Raw genomic sequence first — 17,369 nt, 5'->3', positions numbered from 1 at the left:
CACCGTCTCCCAGCAGACTTCAGCGCCAGGCCGCCACGGTGCTCCCTCTCCTCTTCCAGGCTGCGTGGGCCCAGGTCCTCCCCTGCCAGGGACCACCCTCTGTCCAGGCTCCACACACTGGCACTTGGGGCAGGTCGTCTGGACCTTCTGGACTCGTGCTTCCTTGTCGGGAATGTGGGCAGAGGCCTCCCTCCCAGACTCACCAGAGGGGACATGGCCAGGAACATTCAGACCCTGCAAAGGAAGATGCCACGTGGGGGACCCCGTAGGGTCGTGCTCACTGAAGAGGTCACAGTGCTCGGCACATGGCAGGCACCTGAGATCCCCAGCTGAATTAGGCAAGGAGGGAGGGAAGGAGGGAGGGAGTGAAACCACAGAAGCGGGGTCCACACCAGGTCAGGTCAGAGGGCGTCACAGCTCGGGCCCTGGAAGGGGGCACGGGACACGTCCTTCTGTCCCTCCAGCACTGACCTTCCTTCACGTGGGACCTGCTGACCTCCTGGATCGTCTCCACCTCCTCCGCAAACAACGCTGAGTGTTCCCAGAAGGGGGACAGCGGGCAGGGGCCAAGGAGGGGCTTCCGGAATCCTGTGCCCTGGGGGACTCTGGGACAGCCTTCCAGGTGGCCCTTTGTGTCCTCCAGGCACCAGGCCACGATTCCACCTCATCTCTCAGGGAATGCGACAACCCATCTGAAGGCCCGTTACATCCCCATGTCACAGATGGGGACACCGAGGCTCATAGCACAGCCTGGGTCACTAGTAAGATGAACTGGGTCAGGAAGCCCATCTCCTTGACTTTGGATTGTCCTACCCACAGGCCTGCATCTTGGCGTCCTGGGGCTTGGGGTCCTTCCTCCTGGGGGACCCCACCAACCGCCGAGGGCCCTCCCTGAACTCAGGGGAGCAGAGCTGACCAACCTGCTTGGGGCCCAGCATGGGGGCTGAGGAAGGGCCGACCGGGGCTCTGGGGGCTCTCCAGTACTGGGCCAGCCAGTACTGGACATCTCGCTGCAGGACGAGGACATCTCGCTGGGGATCAGCTGGGGCCTCTGCTTCCTCACGTTGTCACCTGGGCTGCCGGTCCCCAGACCAGAAACCTGCCCCTCTGAAGGCGACCACCGCTGCCTCCCTCGGGTCTCACTTACCCGAGTCCCACCCCGGGATGACCCGCATCTCTGACACCTGCTCCCGTGGGGGTCGCCTCCCCTTGGACTGGGACGGGTCTGGCCTCCATCCCGGGGAACGCACTGCCTTTGCTGCATTATTTGGCCCAGAGGCCTGTGAACCTTCTGGCCCTGGGTCGTGAGGGATGCTCTCCCTTCTGTGGTGTGACCGTCCGGCCTTCTGCATCTCCTGGTTTCTATTTGGGCCACCGGAGGACCAGCCGTGTCCTCTCTGGTGTTAGGCTGTGGTGTCACGACACAAACAGGGGTCTCCACCCCGAGACCATTGTCACCGAAGGGGCCTCTTTTTCCTACCTAATCTTTAATCCATTGTGATTTCAATATCAAAGGAGAAAAAGTCTATTTCAAACGGCCACAAAGTACAAAAATGAATCTGTCCCGTCTGAAAAGTCGGTGCGGACCCAAAGGTATCTCTTGTGAGATTCCACTTGAAGGAAACCTCCAGAGGAGGTAACAGAGCATGGAGAGAAAGCAGACTGGGGGTTCCCAGGGGCTGGCGGGGGACGAATGGGGAATGAGGGCTCCGGGTACACGGTGACCCTTGAAGACGGAGATATTCTGCAACAAAATTCTGTGGCGAGGTTCACAGCGTCGTGAGCGTACCCCGTGCTCAGGAATTGCACAACGTAAAATAAACAAAATTTTTATTGAAGATTAATGTGGATTTTAAACATACCATGAACAAATAATGTACCACCTAAAAGGTAGAGGAGCGAAAGGATAAGGGAGAAGAGGAAGAGTCATTCTGGTGGAGGCGTCGGGGACTGGGACTGGAGCAACAATTAGAAATACAATAAACACCCCTCGAAGGCCTTTGAGCCCTGGATTTGTGGCCGGAATCCATAGGGGAACAAGGGCGATGGCAGGAACAGTGTCGGGAGCAGAAGCAGGAACCAGCTGACTCTGCTCAGGTGCCCGCTGTCCCAGCACAGGTACCAGGTCACCTGCTGGCTCTCCGGCCCCTGCAGGAGGCGCCCCAGACTCCACCCCTGAATGCAGAGACGCCGAGGACCCCGATGCCCTTGGTTCGGGCTCTGGAGCCGCACCGGCTTCTGCTCCTGCACCGGCATCTTGAGAAGAAAACAGAGTGATGGTTGCAGTGGCTCCAAGGCCTCAGGGTGAGAGGAGGGACGGTCCCCCACCCCACCCAGCGCCGGCCTCTCCAGGGGCCTTTGCAGACACACAACTCACCCCAGAGCCTCCCCGAGAAGCCGCGGCCAGGAACCCACACCAGGACCTCTGCCCCCCTGCAGGCCACAGCCCGGGGCTCTCAGTCTCTGCTCCTGGCCCCACACCAGCCCCCGGGGGCTCCTCCCAGGGTGGCCCAGCACCGCCCGGGCCCCGTGAACACACGTCTCCCACCCCAGCCTTCTCACCCTCGGGCTCTGGCTCCGGGGGCTCCGGGTCCTGATCCCAGGACCCGTGAACCAGCACCCTCTGGAGGGGCCAGGGCGGTGAAGGAGGCCTTCCCAGGCCATCTCCAGGCTCTGCTTCACATGAACTCTGTGCGGCCACTCTCTCCCTGGGTACAGGGTGGCCCTCCTGGGCGACGGGGCACACGCACAACTCTCTACGGCAGGTGTAATGGGATTCGGCCAGACGTTTCCCGATTTCATCGGTTGATTTCTGTAAAGACAGTGACCCGCGGACGGCCCGGAGACATCACAGCCCCACCCAGTCATCCTCAGTGTCCTTCCTCCCTCTCCACCTGCGGCTCCCAGATCGGACACAGACCTGAATGTGCACAGCCCTGCGCCTGGGACACAGTGACATCCACCTACAGGGCTCCGGATGAACATCGGGGACAAGAGGGCCAACCCAGCAGACCCTGTCCCTCCCATCCAGCCTTGACCGGGGTGTGGGCCTGACCTGACGACCAGGTATCTGACCCCTTGATCAGCCTGCAGCTGCTCAGGTGGGCCCTCCACATACGACCCCTTCTTCCACCCAGACACACACCGACACACACACGTACAACACACACACACACAAGGGAGGGGACCTGGGGCCACACAAGTCAGATCAGAGTGGTGTCAGGCTGGACCGGCTGTCTCTGGGTCTCCCTGTGTTACCTTTGGGTCCCTGCGAGCTAGAGACCTGAGGCGTCCTGTGCACGACCTGACCCACTGTCTCCAGGGTCGGGAAGGGTCGCGGCCGCGAGCTCCCCCGAGCCGGCAGCCGCGGGACACGGGCACACAACAGCAGAACATGTTCGTCAGGCAAAGGTGTCCCAACGAATGAGCCCAGTCGGGCGCTGTCTCCAGAATGTGGGTGCCTGGTGACCCGGGTTCTGAGTTCAATTGGGCTCTGTGACCAGGGAGGTGAGGTCACTTCCTGGGGTCCCCTTACCCGGCTTCCTGCTCCTACAAGAGCCCCTCCCAGGCTGCAAAGGGCTCCCCTCCACCCCATGCCCTGACCCTACAGTGACACCAACACAGCCCAGACACGTCCCCTCGAGGCCTGGTGCAGCCGGTGCCACGGCTTTGGGGCCACAGAGCTGGGTTCAGACCTGGGTTTTCCCCCTGACCAGTGCTGGGACACTGCATTGTGCCTCCTGGGGCCCCCGGTCACCCGTCTGCACAGTGGGGTCCTTCTGGCATCTACTTGTAGGGGTGCCATCAGGGAGCCACCTGTAGACACGTCCCGTGCCTGCTATCCCATGAGGCTCGTGGGCACACGTGATCGTGGAAGGACGAGGAAGGGGTGGGCCTGGCACGGAACACACTCACGCGGGCCTGGGTCCGCTCCAGGTCCAGGCACGGCCACCCCTCCTGCCTGGGTCCCAGGCCCAGGGAAGGTGGAGGTGAACTCGTTCAGACCCTGTACCCACCGGACACGCACTCCAGGGGCCCCATTGCATTTAGGCTCGGGCCCCACTGCCTCCAGCCTTTCTCTTCTGTCCCCCGTGTTACCCACCCTCTCCCAGTGTGGACTCCTCTCTGATCCCCAATTGGACAGTCAGAGTGTGTGTGCGTGTGCGCGCGCCTTTCTGGAGATGCCCAGAGGTCACAGCCTCACACGGATGGGGTGGATAGGGAAGCCCGAGCCTCTCAGGGGCTCTCGTTCCCAGGGAGAACCCCATGGGAGGCTAGAGGCTGGCCTAGGACTGGAGATCAGCCCTGCTCCCTGGACTCTGCACACCTCATTTGTCCTGGGCCAGTCCTTGCCTTTCCTAACCTCAAGATCCCCACTGTCCCTGAGGGTCAGATGGCGACGTGCATCAGTGTGGCCACGGCCCAGGCTCGCCCCAGGGGTAGGTGGAGGGGAGGTGCCCTGGGTACACAAGTCTCCCTCCCCGGGGCCGGCTGGGTCGTGGGGTGGCCACGTGTGCCCAGGGACCTGCACCCAGCACCTGTGGATGATCCAGAGGTGACGCTGACGTGCATGAATCTGATCGCTCCCCGCCTGGCTGGTCCCCCATGTTCCCACCTCCGCCAACTGCTCTGGGAACCGAACCTCTCCTCAGCCCCAAAAGCATCCAGGCAGGCCTCAGGGTGCGAGGCCAGGTGGGTTGGACATCTGGGGACACGACGGCCAGTGACTACACCCATCCCACCCAGCTGGCCTGGATCGCAGACTCCACCCCAGGGTCCAGGTGCTTGGACCCTGTGGCATGACTTGGCCAGGGCTCCTGGAGGCAGCAGTGGAGGCCGACTCAGGGCAGGGAGAAGTCGGTCCGCCCCTTGCCCTTCTCCTTTCCTCCTTCCGCCTTGTCTTCCTGGCAGGACCTTGGACAGAGGTCCAGCCTTGTGCCTGGCTGCAGCCCTGTGAGCAGTCAGAGGGTGGCAAGCTGCCCGGGGAGGCCGGGGGCCACCTCCAGGATGACCAAGTGTCAGGGGCCACTGTAACTGGTCATCCCCCAGGCGCTCAGTGATTTCAGCCCTTTGTATACATGAGCCGTGACCCCGGGACCGGGTCCCAGCCCCCTCTTCATCCCACGAGGCCCGCATCCTTCCCAGCCCGGGCCCCGTGGGTGGCCGGCCCTCCCTCCAGCCCCAAGAGGTCCAGCTGCTCCACAGGCTGTACATCTTTCCCGGCTGGAGCCTGAGCAGCCATCAGGGGCCTGGATCTGGGCCCTGGAGCCCCTCAGGGAGGACAGGTGGTGAGACCGGGCAGGAGCCAGGAGAGGGCCGAGTGGAGTCCCGTTGAGGTCATGGCCTCCTGCTCAGCCCAGACCCAGGTGTGTGCCGACCCCTAGGGCATCTGGGCCCCAGCTGCCGGGCAGGCTCGGGGACAGAGACCACAATGTGGCTCCTGGTAGCTCACAGGTGTCCCTGTGCCCTGTAGCTAGACCTGTCCTACCGGCTGGACTCCCTCCTGTTCGGCCAGCAATACCCATAGCCAAGAGGCACAGGCCACCGTCAAGGTCTGGGAAGAATGAGTGGCCAGGCACAAGGGGAAGGCTCGCCCTCGGCTCGGGTGGTCCCTGCCGGGCTGGCGGGGGCTCCGGAGGTGGTTTTCCAGCTCTCTGCTGACCAGCCCTGTGCCCAGAAACACCTGCCTCCCTTCTCTGGGCCTCACTCTCCTGCTCCGTGAAATGGGTGATGCAGAGCGATCACTCCCATGGCAGGAACAAGGCGGGTACCGGTGACGGATGGAGCACCCGTACAGGACCCGGATCGCAGACCACAGAGGGGAAGGGGGGAGGGGACGCCAGTGAGGCCCCGCCCCCAAAGCCATCCAGCCTTTCCATCTGGCCACTAGGGCCTGGCATGGCCCCAGGTGCGGTGGCCGACCAGACTCCTGACACAGGTCACTGTGGCCTCTTTCTCAGCAGTGGGGACCCGGGGGCGGGGACACCCACGGTGCAGGGGTGCTCGGGGCCAGCTCCTCCCTTGGGGGGAAAGAGAACAATGGAGACGTTCTCTGGGGTCCCCCCAGGCCAGGAGAAATGGGAGGAGCCCTCCCCCAGCCCAGACAGCTCTTCCCCGTGACTATTTCCCTGGCGGGGGTTGGGGGTCAGCGGGTGTAGACTGGCTGTAGACAGAGACTCTACACTTGATTGTTAGGTGGAAATTCTGCTTCTACTAGAACCTGAGCTTTGTGGCTTGGATCTTTCACTTGCCAGGCTGAGGGGACACACGTGCTCTCAAGGACTCCTCGAACAGAGAGCTCTCGCAGGGTCCTGAGCCTACTGGCCGTGGGGAGGGGGTAGGGCCGGTCCCCTCCCTGGTCCTGATGGAGACCCGTCCTCCCAAAGACAGGGTCATTCCCGGGCGGGATCCTGGGCCAGGGCTGGAGACAGCCCCTCACTCCCAGGGGGCTCTGGAGGCTGAGGGGCTTTCAGAGACAGGGCAGCGCCCACCGAACATGGGGGTTTGGAGAGAACACACGCCCGGGCCAGGTCCTGCCCCGGGACGGTGTCTGCCTTGGACAGCTTGGGGGAGAAGGTGACTCCCGCCCTTCCACCCGACAGCCCCTCCCGGTGCCGTGTTCCCCAGCCCACACCCACGAGGGCGCCGGGGCCCAGGAGCTGGAGCCCAGCCTGGGGTGCACTGCAGGGTCCGGTCATCTGCCGGACGCGCCCGCCCCGCCGCGCCGAGCGCCCGCCTCCGTCCCCGGTGGTTTCTGGCACCGTCAGCCTCAAGCAGCCCCTCGTCTTCAGCTGCCACTAAGGCCCTGCCTGCCACACGCACCCACAAACGCTCTGTGTCGGGGGTCTGCAGCCACAGGTCCGCGTTGCAGCTCTGCTTCCAGCCCGGAGACAACAAGGGGTCACCCGCGTCACCCCCGATGTGGACAATGGCCACCTGCACCAGAGCAGCCTGGGGCGCCCCCCGGCGGGGAGGCCTGTCGGTGCCCTCCTCCCTCCGTCCGGTCCTCTTTTGTAAGGGCTCCTCGTGACCGAGCCCGGTCGGTTCTTCCTGGCAGCATGCCCGACTCCGGGAGGAGGGACGCCTTAGCCCCACCCTGGACACAGAAGGAAACTGAGGCAGGACTGCCCTAGAGCCAGAACCAGCTCCGCAACGACTCCTCAGAGCCAGGCTCAGAGGACGGGCCGGCCACAGCACGGGCTCCAGCAGGAGCTCCAACCTCGCCACCTGTGCCGGCACCGGTCCCGGCCCCGACGTCCGAGGACGGGGGTCTCCGGTGCCAGCTCCAGAGCGAGACGAAGTTCCCGCGTCAGCTCTGACGCCAAAGCTGGAGGCAGAAGGCACCAGCATCAGTTCGAGCGCCAATGCCAGAAACAGAGGCAGGTGTATGGCCAGGCCCCGGGAGCGCTCCAGCCGTCGTTCCAGCCCCAGGTCTGGAGCCAGGGCCGGGTCCGGAACCAGCTCGGGCCCAGTTCCAAGCTGGAGCCCGGCCAGTTCCAGGGCCAACTCCAGCCCCCAGAGCAGCTCTAGGTCCAACACAGAAGCTCCCAGAGGCCCGAGCGCCCCCATGCCCGGAGACTCCAGAGACAGAGACGCTCTGTCACCCGCCCCGGTGTCGGCTGGGCTCCCGGCTCCAGGGCCGTGACCCGCTCCGACACGTTCGCGGAGACAGCCGGCGCAAGGCCCAGACTAGAGCCGGCCCCGCATTCGCTCTCGCATCCCCTCCTGACGCGGAGCCGGCGCCCTCGACACGGCGAGACCCCCGGCAGCACCAGCTCCGGAGCCAGACCCGGCTCCCGCCTGCCTCGGCACCGCTTACGAGACACGGCCGGTGCCAGCTCCAGACCGGAGTCTTCCCGTCCTCACCCGGGAAGGCATTCTTTCTCTTTTCTTGGTTTGCTTCTTTTCACGAGTACGTGTATTTATGTCTCAAATGTAATATAAAATCGACTCTCTCGCTTTAATTTTTTGAACGTCTGTTTTTGAGACCGGGAGAGACACAGAGTGCGAGCGGGGGAGGGGCAGAGAGGGAGGGAGACACAGAATCTGAAACAGGCTCCAGGCTCCACGCTGTCAGCACAGAGGCCGACCCGGGGCTCGAACTCACGAACCGTGAGATCGTGATCTGAGCCGAGGTCGGACATTTCACCGACTGAGCCACCCAGGTGCCCCTCGACTTTCTCCTTTTAAACATTTAACATGGTACAAGTCCCTGACCTTAACTACGCTTCCTCTGCCGGGTGCCATCACCACCATCTAGTTCCAGAACATCCGCATCACCCCAAGCAGAAAACCAGTCCCCGCCGAGGGGTCAGGCGCTGGCTCTTGCCGACCCCCGTGCTCCCCGGCAACCAGCGACGTGCCTCCCGTCACTATTTCTTTACTTATCATTATGAGTTTTTCACACGGGTGAGATCCTACAGCGTGTGGTATTTTCTGCCTGGTTTCTGCCACTTAGTATAACGTCTTCTAGTTCACCTACGTCGGAGGTGCCTGGGAGGCTCAGTTGCTTAGGACCCTGCCGGAGGTCCTGGCAGAAGCTGGGGTGGGGGCTGCCCATCCCTCACGGCGAGGTGGGGTGCACGCCAGGAAGGCGGCAGGCGGGCACATACAGGAGAGCTGCACGCACACGCACACGCACCCCATGTGCCTATGCACACACACCGGCTGCCCCCTCTGTCAGCACCTGCTCAGGACAGACCCCCCGTCAGCACCTGCTCAGGACAGACCCCCCGTCAGCACCTGCTCAGGGCAGACCCCCCTTCAGCACCTGCTCAGGACAAACCCCCCGTCAGCACCTGCTCAGGGCAGACCCCCCTTCAGCACCTGCTCAGGGCAGACCCCCCCGTCAGCACCTGCTCAGGGCGACCCTGCGGTCAGGTCCTCCTTCTCACACGCAGATAACCTTGTGAAGTGACTCATAGTGACACTAGCTGGCTGTTGTCTCTCTTCCGGGGGTGGGGAGCTAGTGTGAGAGGCCCAGGGCTCCCACTGTGAGGAGGGACGGCTCCAGGGGACACGTGGTGACCTGAGGTCTGGGGGGAGTGACCTCGGGAACACGATGGTTTTGTCTGACGCCTCCCAGGCAGGCGGCACCGACCAGGCTGAGCACCTGGGCCGGCCCTCTGTGCCCGGGGCAGGAGAAGGCCCGCAGCCCCCCGGCCTCCCCATCGGCCCACCCCAGGCCGGCTCAAGGCTCCGGGTTGGTTGGACGGCCACGGCAGGGTCGGTGGGTGGGGAGATTTAAACTCAGTGCCCTGGTGGCCGAAGAAGGAGGCTGAAGATGGGACCGGGGAGGCTGGTGCCCACGCTGGTCCTGGCGCTTGTGCTGGCCATGGGGTCCCAGCCACAGGAACAGCTGCCCAGGGAGGCCCACAGCCTCAACTGGAACAAGGTAAAGCCGTAGGCCTGCTGTCCCCCGAGCCAGGCACCCAGGCCGTGGGGGCCAGGGATCGTCCGAGTGTGGGCAGCTGGAAGATCGCTCCCTAAAAACCTTCCAAGGGCCTTCGCGGGGCCCTGGGCAGTGCCCTGAGGCTGGCAGGAGTCTCCGGCACAGGCCCCTGCCAGCCCAGGGGGACTGCCCCCCCGGCCTCTCCCAGAGCAGCTGCCGGCCATGGGGGCTGGGTAGGGCGCAGGGCCCCAGGCAGGTGCACCCAGAGATGCTAGGTGGGCAGAGGTGGAATCAGCAGGACGTGTTCTGGAACGAGGAGATCGCTGGCAGGTGGAACCCTCCAGCGGGGGTGGCCGTGGGCACAGCTGAGCGGGCCGTGGCGGTGTCTGGGACGGTGGGTTTGTGGCAGGAAATCAGAGGGATGGGCCCCCCCGGAGGCCCTGCACGGGAAGGAAGTTACAGCACACGGCTCCCAGTGCCCAGCCCCCGCACCCCCGGACAGTCTGGCGTCTGCCCACCAGGGCCCCTAACCAGGGGCCGTGCAGATCTGTGGGTGCTGGACGCGGGCTGGGTGTCTGGGAGGCATCCCTTGTCCGGTGGGTTCCGGGAGCCTGGCTGGGAGCCTGGGAAAGAGCGCCTTCCTCAGCACTTCTGCACAGTTTTCAGGGTTCTGGTACATTCTGGCTGTTGCCTCCGATGGCCAGGGGTTCTTGCCTGGCAGACACAGGAGGAAGCTGGGGGCATCCACGGTGAAGGTTCACAAAGTGGCCCAGCTGAAGGTGGTCCTGGCCTTTAGCCGGTGAGTGGAGCAGGACGGGGGGCCCAGCACAGCCTCCCCAGAGCCCTGGCCACGGCAGCCTGGGGCATCTTCCCGCCCGGGTGGGGGTGCCGGAGCCGGATCACCGGGAAAGCCTACAGTGACGGTCCCCACAGCCCTGAAACCCGTCACTTCCTGCCCCTAAAATTCAAAAGCCTGATTTTGGGAGAAGCCCCCACGCTACACGGGGTCACTCAGCAGGCACTGGGTGTTCGAAGTGTTTCCCTTAAGCTGTGGGACCGGTCCTGGTCCAAATTGGAAAATTCCAGAAATGGGGGTCCCGCCTTGTCCCCCTAGGTCACAGGGGTGTCAGTCATACACGTTAATTCTTCGGAAAGATGGGAAGAAGGCGGTGTTCAGGAACACACGTGCGTATGATAGCCCGGGGCCCGGAGAGGGAGGCCGGGGGTGGCAGTGGCCCCCGCCCCCCCCCCGGCTTCGTCACCCAGACGCGGGACAGGGTGCCTCTGCCGGCGCCGTCCCCAGACGCCCCTCCGTCCTGGGGAACGTGGGGGGAGAGGCGGGATGGGCGCCCGGCACACGGGGGCGGTCAGGCGGGCCGTGGCCCCGGGGGGAGCAGGGGGCTCTCCACCCCTCCCGCACGCCCTGCCTCGCTTCTCTCCCGCCCAGTGAAGGGGGTGGAGGGTTTCCACGTGCTGTCCACGGACTACAGCTTCGGCGTGGTCTACCTGCGCCTGGGCCGCGCCGGCCGGACCGCCAAGATGCTACTGTTCTTAAGTGAGTGACATCTGGGGGAGGGGGTGTGCGGGGGCAGGTAAGGGGGGGGGCGCAGGGGCACAGGCTCAGAGGGAGGCCTCTGCCGCAGCTCGGGCTCCGCGACAGGGCGCCCGCGACCGACACCGATCCTCACAGCTCAGGGCGCGGACCCGATGGAGGGCCGGGGTCTGCAGGCGGCCGCCGTCTCGCCGCGTCAGGTGCTGGGGAGGGGGCTCCGGTCCCTTCCTCTTCTTACCGGGGCACCGATCCTGTCGCGAGGACCCCAGCTAACCCTGCGCACCCCCGGAGGCCCCGACCCCTCTCACCGTCGCGCCGGGGCTTTGGTGTATGAGTCCGGGAGGACACGGGCAGTCCACACCGTGGGTCGCAGCCCTTGCAGGGCAGGCTGGCGGCAGGTGGCAGGGGGCAGGTGGGTGGGCGGAGCCTGGAGACCACGTGGGCAGGTCTCTGAGGTGGCTGCTGCAGGGGTGAGTGGGGGAGGCCAGTGGAGGGGGGAGCCCGGAGGAGGAGAGGCCAGGAGTGGGGCTGGCCATCCACGGGAGGCTCAGGCCCTGGCGCTGAGGGCAGGATGGGGGGAGTTGGGGGCAGGGCAGGTGGAGGTGGTGAAGGGAAGGCAGATGGGGAGAGGTTCTGTGCCCGGCGGGGGCGGTACGGAAGGGAGTGGGGTCGGGGAAGGACCCCTCCAGGCACGGGGCCCGCGGGACATGCAGGGCACGCACGCTGGGGGGGAAGGGCTGCAGCCAGAGGGGTTGGGTGAGCAGACGGGGCTACCCGAGCCGGTCTCCAGGGCCTCGCTGGGGACACCCGCCCGCCTCGGGGCACAGAAGGGACAGAAGGACATTTCCCCATCACCCGTCTGCTGCGCCTCCCGTGGCAGCGCCCTCGCGTCTCTGTCCTGCGAGGGCCCGGAGGTGTCCGTGGGGGTCGGGGTGCAGCCCACGCGGCCAGAACTGGTAACTGACGTGACTGTGCTTCCCGACCGCAGGCAGACGGAACACGTCCAGCTTCCCGAGCATGAAAAGATTCGTAGACATATGTGAGACTTTGGAGCTCGCCGACGGTGTGACCGTTCTTCCGAAAGACGGTAACACGTGGTCGAGAGCCCTCCCCCCCACCCCCCACCGTCCAGGTCCGCGCCATGCCTGGCCCCGTCCGCCCTGTTAGGGTCGGCTCACCGGGGGCAGAGAGAGGAGGGGTGACAGCGGTCTCTTCCAAGCCCCGTGGGAGGCGCTCCCCTTCCACGGCCCCGTCCTGCATCAGCACCGGGCTCGTCCTGCCGACGGGCGTGGCCAGGGGGCACCGGGCAGCCCGTCCGGTCTGGCCTCTGTGGCCGTGGCTGGAGGACCAGGGCAGTGTCCCACACCAGCACACGAGAAACCGGGGAGAGAAAGGGAACGCTCGTGGGCAGACCGGCCCCCACCGGGCAGTGCCCCCTCAGTGCCCCTGTCCCTCCACAGCCTCCTGTGCGCACACCATCCTGCCCTGAGGGCCACCACCTTTACTTTGGGGCTCCGCTCGTGGTCCTCCGAGACCCCAGGAGCGTTCTTCGCGATTCCGGGAGTTCTCATCCCGCGGCTTGCTGAGAGGTGTCTGGTGACCCCAGGCCGCTGATGGGGTGAAGTCCGAGGGCCGTGGCTCTAGCCCAAGAGGGATCCTTGATGATCCTCAGGAGCTGGGGATAGGAGGGCACGTGCTGGCCGGCAGGGAGAGTCCGGTCCTGGCCCGTCAGCTCGTGCCCTCCAGGTTCCACGGCCGAGAGGGGCTGTCACCTCCTGTCTGCTGGGAAATAGACCTCGGACCGGTCCAGTGTAATCCTCGCCGCGTGTCTTCTCTGCAGTGAGTCTGTGCACTGCTCCCTGGGCTCCCCGACACCCCACACTTCCCCAGAAAGCAGCTCACTCCTTCAGGAAACACGTAGAAGCACCCGTGACACGCCAGGCACGTGCTCGCTGCTGGCGAGAGGGCAGTGAGCAAAATAGGCAATAGCTTATTAGAATTTGGGGACTGTCAGCCTCTGAGAGAGAGGGCCTCGAGCGTCCTAGATGCCTTCTGTACAGCTGCACAAGGACTATGCACACCATAATTCTTCCAGAGTCTCCACAAAGACATTACCCTAATGAGGTGCCTGCAGGAAGAGCTCTTGACCACCTCACACTTTCTGTGCCAGTCTCCCGGCTCGGCTCGGCTGGGAGCCTCAGCCCCACGGTCACCCAGGAGGCCAGGGCTGCAGCCTCAGCTGAGGCTCGACTGGGGCAGGGTCCGCCTCCAAGACCGCGACCGGGCACGTGCTCTTGGCAGGATTCGGCTGGGACTCGGGGGTCTCAGGACGTCTGTGTCTCAGCCCGGGGCCTCTGCAGGTTCTTGGCCCTGGGCCTCCTGGGGCAGCTCATGTTATCTGCTCTTGCTTCGTCAGAGAGAGACACACACACAGACACACAGACTGACACAGAGACAGAGAATGGACCCGGGAGAAAAGGAACCCGGAGAAACCACAGGCTTTCATGAAGCACCTTGGAAGCGACACCCATCGTTATGTTCTCTCCCTCAGAACCGGTCACACGGGCCTTCCACCGGGGAGGAGAGGGGATGTCACGAGGATACAAGAGGCTGTGTTAGTAAAAGAGGGCACATGTCGGAGACAGAGACCCTTGTTTGTGCTGTGACACCACAGCCTGACGCCAGCAGGGACACGGCTGGTCCTCCCGTGGCCCAAACAGAAACCGGGAGATGCAGAAGGCTGGATGGTCACACCACAGAGGGGAGAGCATCCCTCACGACCCAGGGCCAGAAGGTTCACAGGCCTCTGGGCCAAATAATGCGCCAAAGCCAGTGCGTTCCCCGGGATGGAGGCCAGACCTGTCCCAGTCCAAGGGGAGGCGGCCCCCACGGGAGCAGGCGTCAGAGATGCGGGTCGTCCCGGGGAGGGACTCGGGCAAGTGAGACCCAAGGGAGGCAGCGGTGGTCTCTTCAGACGGGCAGGTTTCTGGTCTAGGGACTGGCAGCCCAGGTGACAACGTGAGGAAGCAGAGGCCCCAGCCGATCCCCAGCAAGAAGTCCTTGTCCTGCAGGGGACCGGCTGGCCCAGTACTGGGAGAGCCCCCAGAGCCCGGAGTCGGCCCTTCCCCAGCCCCATGTGGGGCCCCAGGGAGGTTGGTCAGCTCTGCTCCCCTGAGATCAGTGCGAGGGGGCCCTCGGCGGGTGGTGAGAACCCCCAGGAGGAGGGACCCCGAGCCCCAGGACGCCAAGATGCACGCCTGCGGGTAGGACAATCCAAAGTCAAGGAGATGGGCTTCCTGACCCAGCTTGTCTTCCTAGTGACCCAGGCTGTGCTATTAGCCTCGGTGCCCCCATCTGTGACATGGGGACGTAACGGGCCTTCTAGATGGGTTGGCGCATTCCCTGAGACATGAGGTGGAATCGTGGCCTGGTGCCTGGAGGACATAAAGGGCCACCTGGAAGGCTGTCCCAGAGTCCCCCAGGGCACAGGATTCCGGAAGCCCCTCCTTGGCCCCTGCCTGCTGTCCCCCTTCTGGGAACACTCAGCGTTGTTTGCGGAGGAGGTGGAGACGATCCAGGAGGTCAGCAGGTCCCACGTGAAGGAAGGTCAGCGCTGGTAGGACAGAAGGACGTGTCCCGTGCCCCCTTCCAGGGCCCGAGCTGTGATGCCCTCTGACTGGACCTGGTGTGGACCCCACTTCTGTGGGGCTGGCGGGGGACGAATGGGGAAGGAAGGCTCTGGGTACACGGTGACCCTGGGGACCGAGATATTCTGCAGCAAAATTCTGTGCCATGGTTCACAGCGTCGTGAGCATACCCCGTGCTCAGGAATTGCACAACGTAAAATAAATAAATTTTTATTGAAGATTAATGTGGATTTTAAACATACCATGAACAAATAATGTACCACCTAAAAGGTAGAGGAGCGAAAGGATAAGGGAGAAGAGGAAGAGTCATTCTGGTGGAGGCGTCGGGGACTGGGACTGGAGCAACAATTAGAAATACAATAAACACCCCTCGAAGGCCTTTGAGCCCTGGATTTGTGGCCGGAATCCATAGGGGAACAAGGGCGATGGCAGGAACAGTGTCGGGAGCAGAAGCAGGAACCAGCTGACTCTGCTCAGGTGCCCGCTGTCCCAGCACAGGTACCAGGTCACCTGCTGGCTCTCCGGCCCCTGCAGGAGGCGCCCCAGACTCCACCCCTGAATGCAGAGACGCCGAGGACCCCGATGCCCTTGGTTCGGGCTCTGGAGCCGCACCGGCTTCTGCTCCTGCACCGGCATCTTGAGAAGAAAACAGAGTGATGGTTGCAGTGGCTCCAAGGCCTCAGGGTGAGAGGAGGGACGGTCCCCCACCCCACCCAGCGCCGGCCTCTCCAGGGGCCTTTGCAGACACACAACTCACCCCAGAGCCTCCCCGAGAAGCCGCGGCCAGGAACCCACACCAGGACCTCTGCCCCCCTGCAGGCCACAGCCCGGGGCTCTCAGTCTCTGCTCCTGGCCCCACACCAGCCCCCGGGGGCTCCTCCCAGGGTGGCCCAGCACCGCCCGGGCCCCGTGAACACACGTCTCCCACCCCAGCCTTCTCACCCTCGGGCTCTGGCTCCGGGGGCTCCGGGTCCTGATCCCAGGACCCGTGAACCAGCACCCTCTGGAGGGGCCAGGGCGGTGAAGGAGGCCTTCCCAGGCCATCTCCAGGCTCTGCTTCACATGAACTCTGTGCGGCCACTCTCTCCCTGGGTCCAGGGTGGCCCTCCTGGGCGACGGGGCACACGCACAACTCTCTACGGCAGGTGTAATGGGATTCGGCCAGACGTTTCCCGATTTCATCGGTTGATTTCTGTAAAGACAGTGACCCGCGGACGGCCCGGAGACATCACAGCCCCACCCAGTCATCCTCAGTGTCCTTCCTCCCTCTCCACCTGCGGCTCCCAGATCGGACACAGACCTGAATGTGCACAGCCCTGCGCCTGGGACACAGTGACATCCACCTACAGGGCTCCGGATGAACATCGGGGACAAGAGGGCCAACCCAGCAGACCCTGTCCCTCCCATCCAGCCTTGACCGGGGTGTGAGCCTGACCTGACGACCAGGTATCTGACCCCTTGATCAGCCTGCAGCTGCTCAGGTGGGCCCTCCACACACGACCCCTCCTTCCACACAGACACACACCGACACACACACGTACAACACACACACACACACAGGGGAGGGGACCTGGGGCCACACAAGTCAGATCAGAGTGGTGTCAGGCTGGACCGGCTGTCTCTGGGTCTCCCTGTGTTACCTTTGGGTCCCTGCGAGCTAGAGACCTGAGGCGTCCTGTGCACGACCTGACCCACTGTCTCCAGGGTCGGGAAGGGTCGCGGCCGCGAGCTCCCCCGAGCCGGCAGCCGCGGGACACGGGCACACAACAGCAGAACATGTTCGTCAGGCAAAGGTGTCCCAACGAATGAGCCCAGTCGGGCGCTGTCTCCAGAATGTGGGTGCCTGGTGACCCGGGTTCTGAGTTCAATTGGGCTCTCTGACCAGGGAGGTGAGGTCACTTCCTGGGGTCCCCTTACCCGGCTTCCTGCTCCTACAAGAGCCCCTCCCAGGCTGCAAAGGGCTCCCCTCCACCCCATGCCCTGACCCTACAGTGACACCAACACAGCCCAGACACGTCCCCTCGAGGCCTGGTGCAGCCGGTGCCACGGCTTTGGGGCCACAGAGCTGGGTTCAGACCTGGGTTTTCCCCCTGACCAGTGCTGGGACACTGCATTGTGCCTCCTGGGGCCCCCGGTCACCCGTCTGCACAGTGGGGTCCTTCTGGCATCTACTTGTAGGGGTGCCATCAGGGAGCCACCTGTAGACACGTCCCGTGCCTGCTATCCCATGAGGCTCGTGGGCACACGTGATCGTGGAAGGACGAGGAAGGGGTGGGCCTGGCACGGACCACACTCACGCGGGCCTGGGTCCGCTCCGGGTCCAGGCACGGCCACCCCTCCTGCCTGGGTCCCAGGCCCAGGGAAGGTGGAGGTGAACTCGTTCAGACCCTGTACCCACCGGACACGCACTCCAGGGGCCCCATTGCATTTAGGCTCGGGCCCCACTGCCTCCAGCCTTTCTCTTCTGTCCCCCGTGTTACCCACCCTCTCCCAGTGTGGACTCCTCTCTGATCCCCAATTGGACAGTCAGAGTGTGTGTGTGTGTGCGCGCGCCTTTCTGGAGATGCCCAGAGGTCACAGCCTCACACGGATGGGGTGGATAGGGAAGCCCGAGCCTCTCAGGGGCTCTCGTTCTCAGGGAGAACCCCATGGGAGGCTAGAGGCTGGCCTAGGACTGGAGATCAGCCCTGCTCCCTGGACTCTGCACACCTCATTTGTCCTGGGCCAGTCCTTGCCTTTCCTAACCTCAAGATCCCCACTGTCCCTGAGGGTCAGATGG

The 17,369-nt window shown here is 64.2% G+C and overlaps 1 protein-coding gene and 2 long non-coding RNA genes across 5 annotated transcripts; 1 reads left to right on the top strand and 2 right to left on the bottom strand.

The window, feature by feature from the left end:
- Positions 1-1,815: 1,815 nt before the first annotated feature.
- LOC123381706 lies at positions 1,816-3,328 on the bottom strand. Of its 2 annotated transcripts, XR_006589044.1 has the most exons (3): positions 3,259-3,320; positions 2,563-2,812; positions 1,816-2,256 (listed from the first exon to the last, which is right to left on the bottom strand). It is a non-coding gene; the product is annotated as an uncharacterized LOC123381706 (long non-coding RNA). The 2 variants fall into 2 exon arrangements; XR_006589043.1 differs by having other exon boundaries at positions 2,563-3,328.
- A 5,575-nt stretch (positions 3,329-8,903) lies between these two features.
- Positions 8,904-13,421, top strand: LOC123381705 (epididymal-specific lipocalin-10-like). 2 transcript variants are annotated; one of them, XM_045043445.1, is made up of 5 exons: positions 8,905-9,394; positions 10,051-10,190; positions 10,506-10,946; positions 11,932-12,030; positions 12,404-13,421. In XM_045043445.1, exons 3-5 carry the CDS (start codon positions 10,547-10,549, stop codon positions 12,430-12,432), a joined length of 528 nt encoding a protein of 175 aa, XP_044899380.1. In that variant the 5' UTR covers positions 8,905-9,394; positions 10,051-10,190; positions 10,506-10,546; the 3' UTR covers positions 12,433-13,421. The 2 variants fall into 2 exon arrangements, with proteins under 2 accessions (XP_044899379.1, XP_044899380.1); XM_045043444.1 differs by having other exon boundaries at positions 8,904-9,394; positions 11,932-13,421.
- Positions 13,422-14,784: 1,363 nt separating this feature from the next.
- On the bottom strand, positions 14,785-16,292 carry LOC123381707. The gene is made up of 3 exons (XR_006589045.1): positions 16,231-16,292; positions 15,533-15,782; positions 14,785-15,226 (listed from the first exon to the last, which is right to left on the bottom strand). It is a non-coding gene; the product is annotated as an uncharacterized LOC123381707 (long non-coding RNA).
- Positions 16,293-17,369: the final 1,077 nt, after the last annotated feature.

This window comes from Felis catus, chromosome D4 (genome assembly GCF_018350175.1).
Source record: "Felis catus isolate Fca126 chromosome D4, F.catus_Fca126_mat1.0, whole genome shotgun sequence".
In the NCBI taxonomy this organism is placed as follows: Eukaryota; Metazoa; Chordata; class Mammalia; order Carnivora; family Felidae; genus Felis; species Felis catus.
Note: the sequence above shows the minus strand (reverse complement) of the source record. Positions and strands in the feature narration are given on the sequence as shown.